Source organism: Penaeus monodon, unplaced genomic scaffold (genome assembly GCF_015228065.2).
Source record: "Penaeus monodon isolate SGIC_2016 unplaced genomic scaffold, NSTDA_Pmon_1 PmonScaffold_9946, whole genome shotgun sequence".
Lineage (NCBI taxonomy): Eukaryota > Metazoa > Arthropoda > Malacostraca > Decapoda > Penaeidae > Penaeus > Penaeus monodon.
The window spans coordinates 2,501-12,910 of record NW_023665376.1 but is presented as its reverse complement, the minus strand read 5'-3'; the positions used below and the strand labels follow the sequence as shown (position 1 = coordinate 12,910).

At 39.9% G+C, this 10,410-nt stretch overlaps 1 protein-coding gene across 1 annotated transcript in view; it reads left to right on the top strand.

Annotated features, from left to right (window-relative positions):
• Nucleotides 1-2,683: 2,683 nt before the first annotated feature.
• LOC119572163 overlaps nt 2,684-10,410 on the top strand; it is an 8,289-nt gene continuing 562 nt past the window's right edge. The window contains exons 1-2 of the mRNA XM_037919144.1: nt 2,684-2,738; nt 9,802-10,410. The exon at nt 9,802-10,410 is cut by the window's right edge and continues 562 nt beyond it. Of these exons, the coding sequence (XP_037775072.1) occupies nt 2,709-2,738; nt 9,802-10,410 (639 nt within the window). The 5' untranslated portion in view covers nt 2,684-2,708. The remainder of the gene's footprint in view (nt 2,739-9,801) is intronic.

The following is a 10,410-nucleotide window of genomic DNA, read 5'->3' as shown; positions in this document are numbered from 1 at the left end:
CTGATACGTCACCCTCGTTCGCTAAATATCCTCGCACTTTACGCCGCCACACTTGCCAATCCGGCTCACCTGCCTCCCTAATTTTACGTGAACCCTCGTCAACACAGCCAGGATGTCGCAGTTCTATCCAGCACCAACAATCTTCCTCGTTACTATTAAAAGTAAGTGTACCTATTAGTGCCAGAGTAAATATTGCCTTCCCTATACCCACCCTCACCTTGCATACAAGTTGCCTTCTTTCAAATTCAAGTACTCGCCACTGTACGAACGCACACTACTAACTCTATACTGCACAACTTCTCCCTGTCAACCATTTTTTTTTTTTTTTCAACACAATCACACACTGAGATCAAACCTAAGTGACACGCACCCTCACTTCACACCTCATTCCCCAGCCCTAACTATCCTGTAATTGATGTATTGTGTTAGTATTGTTCTGTATATTATCATTTTTATCCTTAGATTGCACAGTTTAGCATATATCATTTCTCTCAGAACAAATGAGTATCTTCGAGTTTAATTAATTATTGTTATGTTTGGCTGCTCTCATCATATTATTCATGTTTATTTGTGCCGAATTAATTAAATTATCTTTTTTTTTTTCTTTTATATGTTATTCCTGTGTATACACTATATCGTTCTTTATATCAGTTTCTTCATACTTGCCGTGCTAATCTGTTGCTCGTTCACAAGTAGATTTCGATCACATGACTATCCTCTTATCTACCTACCTGCCCACTCTACTCGGAATTTATACTCTAAGATTGCGTATTTTACTGTGTGCCATCCCTATGACTAATAACTGAACCCAAATCTCTTTTACGACGTCCTCTCGAAGTTTGATATCTTGTCCTCAGTAATGCTGGAGTTTATGCTTCTTTAGTTTAAGGTTTGGTGAATATGTACTGATGGTAGTGTCTCCAGTTGCAAATAATGACAACACATTGGAGACACCATGCTTTATATAGGCTTACTCGGTTACAATCACCGCAAGTTAATTTTAAGCCAGGCTCATGGCCGTAAACGAAGGAACCCTGCGCCCACCGCACCGAGAATTACGCTCATACGATTGAAGCGCCGAGACGCGCCTGTTAGAATTAAGTTCAGGCCCAGCTGCCTATGTGTTCGAAGCATATATACTTGCCTATTTACCCCAAAGATATGGAATTCTTATTCAATTATTTTTTCTCTCTTCAATATGATGGTACCTTATTGAACTAGTTAATCCTGACACATCAAACCAATTAACTCCTTACTTGACACGCCCTTCTTGTGACAAACTGTCCTTATTATGCTCTCATTTTCTCGCAACTTTGTAAGGTTATTGACAAACACATTATCATACTCCTCCTTAGCCCTTTTACTGGCCTGGTACACTTATATTTCAGCTTCTGAAGACGATTGTCCCTCCTCGCTACTGAATGTTGCACCTCAGTGCGAAACCTCTGGCACATCTGCTACCCTGGCACGCGACGGCCTAGCGACTCTCGGATCACCAGGAACCATCTGTAGATAGCAAACATACCCTATACTGTATCGTTTCAAGCGTTACAGTCGGCTCGAGGACGAGCCTTGCGCGTGGCCACCGCTGCCACCAGATGTAAGCGACACGTGAGTTGGGAGCACCGCTGTCGCCAGATGTAAGTGAGTGGCTACCGCAAGCCACCAGAATATGAATGACACGAGAGATTGGGAGCACCGCGTCACCACATGTGAGCGAGACGAGAGATGGACTTGGGTGGGTCAGAAAAAAGGGGCTTGGCTTGCTGGTTTATTCTTGAAGACAGATATGAGACCCCCCATGAGACCCCCGTGTCCCCGGGTGGAGGACGAGGTGGTGGAGCTGGACCCTGTGTGGCTTGGGCTGTCTGCTGTGTCTCTCCCTTCTGCCTTACGGACGTGTCCTTTTATGCGGCGGTTCCCTTCGAGGGCGGATGTTTGTTCCTGTGCGAAAAGAGAAAGCCGGGCTGGATCTGCGTCCTGCCCAAGGAGAAGGGCAGCTGTTTGGATGGAGGTGTGAAGTGAACATCCGGTCTTGCTACGTAGTGTTGACAAGTATATATGTATATGTATATCTATATCTATGTCTATATATGCATATCTACACACACACACACACACACACACACACACACACATATATAAATCTATATATATATATATATATATATATATATATATATATATATATATATATATATATATATATATATTTATATATATATATATATATGTGTGTGTGTGTGTCTGTGTGTTATATAATTATATATATAATTGTATTACATATATGAATATTTATTTATGATAAGAATCCGTTTCCCCCGTGGAACATCTATTGTGGAAATGTATTATATTTATATATATTATATTATATATATATATATTTATATTATATTTATATATATATATATTATATTATATATATATTATATTTATATTGTATATATATATATATATATATATATATATATATATATATATATATATATATATATATATATATGGAAGATTTGGAATCTTCCACAAGTGCTAAAAAAGAAAGGAAAATCACGGGTGCTGGGCACAAGTGGAAAAAACCGTGATGACAAGACATCGTACGAGGTACGATCACGTGTTGATGATGTGTGTGAGTGAGCGACCGGCAGGGCTGACCCCGGGTCGCTCCCAGTGGTCTGAGAGACGCTGTTCAAGAGAGAGACGGAGGAACCATGGCCAGGGTGTCGTTGGTGGTTATTCTGGTAAGCAGGGCTTGTCAGTTTATTTTTATCGTTTTTTAAAGAACATTCCATTTTAATATAGATTGAATGTATTTTAACAGAATTTTAATATAGATTGAATGTATTTTAACAGAATTTTAACTTACTGTAATAATATTGTAAAATTAAAAATAGTAAAATATAGAGAACTTTTACTTAGTTTTCTCAATCCCTTCATTATAGGAATTATGATTTTAATGTTATTAAAATAATTAATTCACTTGGAAGAGATATGTTTTTCCCTGTTTTCTAATAAAACAGTGGTGGTGGCGGCGATTATTTTTTTAATAGAAATCTTAATAATGCTTTTATTTATCTAGATTTCGATAGTGGCGGCAGCGGTGATTTCCATGTCTTGCCCTCTGTCATTTCCTACCATTGGAATACTTGATTGGGAATAATTGTGTGAATTTGACTCACGGGGTGGGTCTTGTACAATTCGAGAAACCCTCGGAGGATAGGCATTAATCTTCTCTTGTGGTTTCAGGTGGCGCCGGGCGTAGCAGCTTTTTGTTTTGTTTCTTAAAGTGACCAATGTGCACTGTATTCCCTATTCTGTGTTTTTAACATTAATAGTAATACTTTTAAGTTTACTTGTAGTAGTTTTAAGTTGCCTACAAGTAGAGTACGTAATGATGAACTATATTTATACATAATGTTTATATATATGTCTATATTGACATATAAGTTGAGATATGCCTATATATGATTTTTTGATCTTGTTCTTTTAGCTTTAGTATAATTCCTATGTTGCTTTTTATTGATAGCTTATAAGTTAACTTGATATATTCCCTTACAGAGCTAGCATTACTCCTTAAGGCATATCAATAGCATGATTAAGTTTTGTTGTGCTTGATTCACTTGTTTCCCTAAGTAGAGTCTTTCACTGTTGTATAATTTTGAGTATGCGTTTTACTTGTCCGTTTGGGTTTGCAACATGTTCTAATGGGTTGCTTTAACTACTTTAACCACTACGTAGACATAACAATCCTTGTTTTCGCCCGCCGACCTTGCCTTTGTGAGCGGGGGTTCCCATCTGTTTATTTACCACGTAATTGTCTTTGTTTTCGCTGGGCGATGTGTATTATATTTTCATATTATTATATATTTGTTATCATAGTTTAATTAATATTAGGATTAATGGATAGCTCAAGGTATAGTATTTTACTGAAAAAATTTGTTGAAGATTTTGTGTGTTTCATTGTTAGATCTACTGTGACACCTAAATCTAGTGTTCTCTCTAATCTTGAGAAGGATCTTAATTTAGTTAAAGACTCCGTGATTAAGTGGGCGATTGAGCGCGCTCCTGCATGCGGTGTTACCAGTGGTGATGAGTTAGAGACAGTTTTGTTGAACTTGTCTTATGCCTTGTTAAAAAAGGTCGTGCAAGACCCTAAGCTTTATTCTATTGCTATTTTCGTCCAAGGCTGGGTTTTTAACTGTACTGAGCGTAGTTACTTCACGGAGGGAAAGCGTGAGGAAAAGACGGTGGGGTTAGCCACGGAAAGGGAAGAAAAAACAATGCATAATTCAGGTGTAAGGGAAACCCAGGGTGCCTCGGGGTGGCGGACGAAACTGCCCAAAAGGCAGCGGAAAAAAATCAGTTATCGACTACCCAGCCGTCTCTTGATCTCCGGCATGTAGTGTTCAATGAGGAGAGGAAAAGAAATCCTATAAATGAGGTAGAACACCGCCTTCCCTTTTATGAAGGGAAGTGTCCTAAGACAAAGGGTGCCATGACAAATCTTAATGATTGGATAAAGCGAGTGGAAGATTTAACTCATGACGAGGTTTGGAATGATGATGGAAAGATCCGCCTTGCACTACGACGTCTTAGAGGGGATGCGTTAGGAACGTACGAGGCATGGTATGCAAGAGCTAAAGATGTCGATTATAACTGGAAATCATTGGCGGACGAGCTCAGGGTGGTTCATGATGCCGTGACCAGCACCAGAACTGCGTTAGATATGTTTCTAGGTGCCAGGAGGGAGGGGAGTGAGTCTCTTGAAGCATATTTTAACAAGTTGCGAATCGCGGCCGAACAAGTTAAAACACAAGATAGAGAGTTTGCTCCTCTTGTGGAGAACATGATAGGTATTGTCTTTGCCAGGGAACTTCCAGAGGAATTTTTTGATGCTTGTCCAGGGCTTGTGAAGACGAAGGATTGCCGAACATTTTTCCAAGAGTACAGGGTTTGGGCTAAACAAAATAAAGCTACTGATTATCGGAGGGAGGCGGTAAAGGATGATACTCTAAAAAAAAGAGTAGTAGGGGCAATAGCCAAGGAAGGGAGCAGAGTCCCTAAAAAAGAAAAGAATGTTGACGGTGGAAAGGTAGATAGTCGAAATGTTACACTTACACCGGAAATGTTAAACAAACAGGTCGAGGTTAGAAAGAAACCGGTAGATAAGACAGGAGATGAAAGGATAAACATAAATTTAAAGAGGAATGTGACAATGGATGATTCTATGACATGTGGTTACTGTCAAAGGCGTGGCCACGGAACTGATAAATGTCAGTTTTTGTCCGCTCGCATAGCAAGCTCTAGTGCTCATATGGGAAGGGGTCGTGGCAGACCTACTATGATATGTGGATATTGCCAGAAGACAGGTCATACCATGGATAGATGTTTCCTTTTTGATCAAAAGTTAAGAGGAGTGTCAGGGACACGCCAAAAGGTGGAAGCAGAGACTAAATGTTTTAACTGTGGGAAATTTGGCCATTTCGCGAGAAATTGTCCAGAGCAAAAACCTACTTCAAAAAACTAGTACATACAAGGGGGGTTCCAGTCCTTCCTAAAGTTGCCCCTGATTTGCAGGATGGGGCAAGGGGAAATAGTCAAGATAGTAGAGATGTTGTTAAGATCCTGTCCCTGGGGGACAGTGAAGGGATGCTGTTATTTGATGTTTATCTTGAGGATAAGTGCATTACAGCCTTATTCGACACAGGTGCAGAAGTTTCCTTAGTACATAGTGAAGTGCTGAAAGAGCTAGGTATGCCCTATAAGCAGGTTAGGAAATCTGTTCATTGGGGGGATGGGTCTTTCCTAAATCACAGAGGGGAGATAGATCTCACTTTTAATGTTGGTAAGATAAAGACTTCATTTGTGTTCTTGGTGGTGGATACCTGGAGTTTACCATGCCAGATGCTCATAGGAAACGATTTTGCGGACACACATAGGGTTGTATATACATCATGCCCTACTACCTTGTCCATTAACGGTCAGGATGTCAGGGTTGAACGTAGTAATAAGAAATCTGTCGCCTCCATGGCAACCGTAGGTCTGAAGGGACGCTGGAGGACCAAAACGGGGAAAGCTGCAGGGGCCCCTGTGAAGTTTTCCCGCCTGGGAGAGGTGGATTTAAATTATGCTACGGATGTGTACTTTAAAAATGAGGTTGCCATAGACAATAACAGGGTTATTGATGAGAATATTACTTTAGTAAATAGCGGGGCTATAGATGAGGATGCCATAGACAATAACAGGGTTATTGATGAGAATATTACTTTAGTAAATAGCGGGGCTATTGATGAGGATACCATAGACAATAACAGGGTTATTGATGAGAGGATTACATTGAATAATAGCTGGGCTATTGATGAGAAGGTGACAAGTGATAGTAGCAGGGCTACTGATGTTTTTCCAGTTGAGGATCTGATAGTTGATGCAGATTCGTGTGGATCTTTTTGTGTTTTAGTCAGGGACATTAGTATGAATGATTTAAATGGATCAAATATGTTATTTATTCCTCGAAAGGATTTAAAAATAAGCTTAATGGAAGGCATAGTCACTCCTATTCCGTCCTCTGATAGTGTCACGATGTGTTTTCGGATACCATTTAAAAACGAGGGGAATAGACTTGTCGAAATTGGGCAGGATACGACTGTAGGAGAACTTGTGAAATTAGTAGACATGTCTCCTGGTGAAGCCAGAGGGCAGCAGGTAGCATGTGTTAAGAACAATAGAAATAAAACTTGTAGGTTATTAGAGGAAGTAGACAAAATATTTGAGCGAGATTCAGAAGAGCACGGGGTGCTGGTAGACATGGTTTTGGATTTCCCAAAGGTTTTTAGTTTAGATGAGGATCCTTTACCTATTTCAAATGAATACTTCCACGAAATAAAGGTTCTGGGTCCTCCAGTTTACAAGAAACCCTATCCCATCCCATTGAAATACAGAGACGAGATTAGGACTCAGATTGATTCTATGTTGAGGGAAGGGATTATACAACCCTCACGTTCTCCTTACAATGCACCACTGGTGCCAGTACGAAAGAGAGATGGGGGGTTGCGGTTATGTCTTGACTTCAGAGCTCTTAATGAATGTATTGAGGATGACCGATACCCCTTGCCAAACATAGATTCTATCCTGCAAAGGCTAGGTAGGAGTCGTTTCTTCTCGTGTTTAGACCTCAGGCAAGGATATCATCAGATACCCTTGACCCCCGCTAGTCGAGAGAAAACGGCATTTTCCACTATGGATGGCCACTACGAATTTATGAGGTTGCCTTTTGGGCTGAAAGATGCACCTTCTGCTTTCCAGAGGATCATTAATCAGGTCCTGTCTGGTCTGATTGGGGATGTGGGTTTTGTTTATTTGGACGACATTGTAGTTTTGGGAGACACATGGGAGACTCACTGTAATAATGTTAGACGAGTTCTAGGTCGTCTTCAACAGAGTAATCTCTCTATCAAACTTGCTAAATGTTCGTTTTTTAAGTCAGAAGTTGAGTATCTTGGACATGTGATTAGTGAAGAAGGTATTAGGCCACAGAAGAAAAAGATTGAAGCAATGGAGGGATACCCAAAACCTATAATTTTGAAAGAGCTCCAAGCGTTTCTCGGTGCGACTAACTACTATCGCAAATTTATAAGTAATTTTGCAGATATATCGCGACCGCTAATTGACTTAACCAGAGGCTGTAAGACTAAAGATGGGAAAACGAAACTGGCGTGGACACAGGAAGCATTGGATGCATTTCACAAGTTGCGTACAGTCTTGTCTGAGGATATAGTGTTAAAGTTCCCAGATTTTTCCCGTCCATTTGTATTAGTTACAGATGCAAGTAAAACAGCCATTGGGGGAGCTCTCCAACAGGAGGATAATAATGGAACCCTTAGACCATTGTCTTACTTCAGTCGACAGTTAAAGGGTGCCGAGTTAAATTATTCTACTGTAGAAAGAGAGGCACTGGCGATAGTATATGGGCTAAAGATAAACAGAACACTGATTCAAGGTTTTCCTGTAATAGTTCATACAGACCATAGGCCTCTTCGTTATCTTTTTTCTAGTAGAGATGGAAATGAAAGACTAGCCAGGTGGCGTATGTCAGTAGCAGAGTTTGATATTTGCGTAGAGTACTTGCCGGGCAAGGACAATCATTTAGCAGATGCGTTGTCGCGAATCAGAGCAGCTGATCAACCGATAGATGATTTAGTTGTCGGTGTTGTTACTCGCCGAGCTACTGCATCTTATAAAGGGATAAATCGGCTTGATAGTCCGAGGTCAGAAATGGTAGATAGCAGTGATAGTAGTTCATGTGAGACCATTGACATATGGGGACTAGATAGTTTACGAATTGCACAAGATAAAGACCCACTATGGGGTCGTGTTAAAAGTTATTTACGAGGTGAGAGTGAGCTCACTAAAGATGAGTTTAAAGGGATTCCTGGAAATATCGAGAATTATCAGGTACGACCAGATGGCATATTATATAATGTTTTAGATAAGCCTTTTAGAAAGGTCTTTCGAGTGGTGGTACCAAAAGTGTATCAGAATACAGCTTTAAGGTTAGCTCATTCGATTCCTGTTGCAGGGCATGGGGGTGTTTTGGTAACCTTAAAGAGATTGGAATTATTTGCATTTTTTCCAAACATGAAGAAAATAGTAAAGGAATATTGTTCGTCCTGCGACATATGTTTGCGCTGTAAGCCAGGCAAACATATCCCTGTTCCTCTCTTAAGATACCCTGAAGTGTCAAGGCCTTTTGAGCGTGTCCATATGGATATAGTGGGTCCGTATCCGGAATCTGAAGGCTTTCGTTACATTCTTACGGTAGTAGATGCTTTGACAAAATACCTTTTTGCAATTCCATTAAAGTCTAAGGATTCATTAGAAGTCGCGAAGGCATTTATGAATGGATTCATTTACAAAGAGGGGACTCCACGTCAAATCATTTCTGATGGGGGAGGGGAGTTCGTTAACGAACTATTCAAAACGCTAACAAAAGAATTTGGGATTGATAAACGTACTATTACTCCATATCATCCAAGCTCAAATGGTCAAGTGGAAAGAATTAATGGTACATTAAATAAAATTTTGCGTACGATGGTCTGGGACAACCCGTCAGTGTGGGCTCGAATGTTACCTATGGCAGAGTTAGCTTACAATACTGCTTACCATAGGGTGATAAAAGATACACCTTTTTTCACGCTAAAGCATCGGGACCCTCATTTTCCATATATTTTATTTTCAAAGGACACAGGTCCTTGGTATAATGTGGAAGATTATTTGCAAGAGACGAGAGTCATGGGCTCAAGGATTTTTAAAAGATGCAAAGAACATATTGAAGAAGATATCCAGAGAAGGCCAAGGGATCGGCCTTATGCCAAGCCTTCCCAAATAATAGGAGACCGGGTATATCTCAAAGCTACTCCTAAGGTGGGGTTGAGCAAAAAGGTGCAGCCTTTATATTCTGGACCATATAGGGTAATAGAAAAAATCAATGATGTTGTATTAAAAATTAAGAGGATTGCTGATGGGAAAGAACGCAAAGAACACGTAGATAGGTTGAAATTAGAAAAGTCATTAGTAAGGGGCCAGGCCCATAATATAGATAAAGCATACCCAACAGAAGAAAAAATTGAAGAATTTGAGGATGACGATAGTTTGGAAACTTTGGAAGTTCCAGAGAAATATGTGGATTTGAGAAAAAAAGGAAAACATGGTGCATATTATTTACGGAGTCGGAAGTAGAAGAATACAAAGGAGAACAGATAAGATAATAACCAGGGGTTATATATTAAAATATACATACAATTTCAGATAGTGGGGATGACCACAGCCAGGATGGAGTCCGAAGACTCCCTTGCTCGTTCTGGACTGGTTTTTGTTCCCTATTCTAAGGTAACTTATACATCGACAGTACAGATCGTTCCTGTCAAGATAAAACAGGGAGAGTTTTTAGATCCCTTTTTGAAGATTGGACAAAAGTTAAAAGAGACTGAGGATAGTTTAAAAAAACTTGGATTATCTGAGATGAACTATGGAGAGACAAATCGTAAGCCAGAAAAAAATGAAAGAATTGTGATTGCCGACACAATTGTCACAATAATTGACAATATGAGAAAGAATATAGACAATCATATGACAACAATTCGAGATTTTTTTAGGTCAGTTCATCAAGGACGACAGAAGCGTTCTCTCTGGGAGGGACTAAATTTGGTTAGCAATGTTGCAGGATTGATAATGGGAGGGGTAACTAATCATCGTATAGATATGTTGCACACCCAAATCATGGAATCTGATAAGTTAGCACAAAGAGCTATTGAAATGGCTGGGGTCACCACTAGCCTGTTAGACACTGTCATTATTCGGGAGAATGAAATAGCGAGGGCACTGGAGAGAATGGATGAAGCAATTGGTGTCATAGAT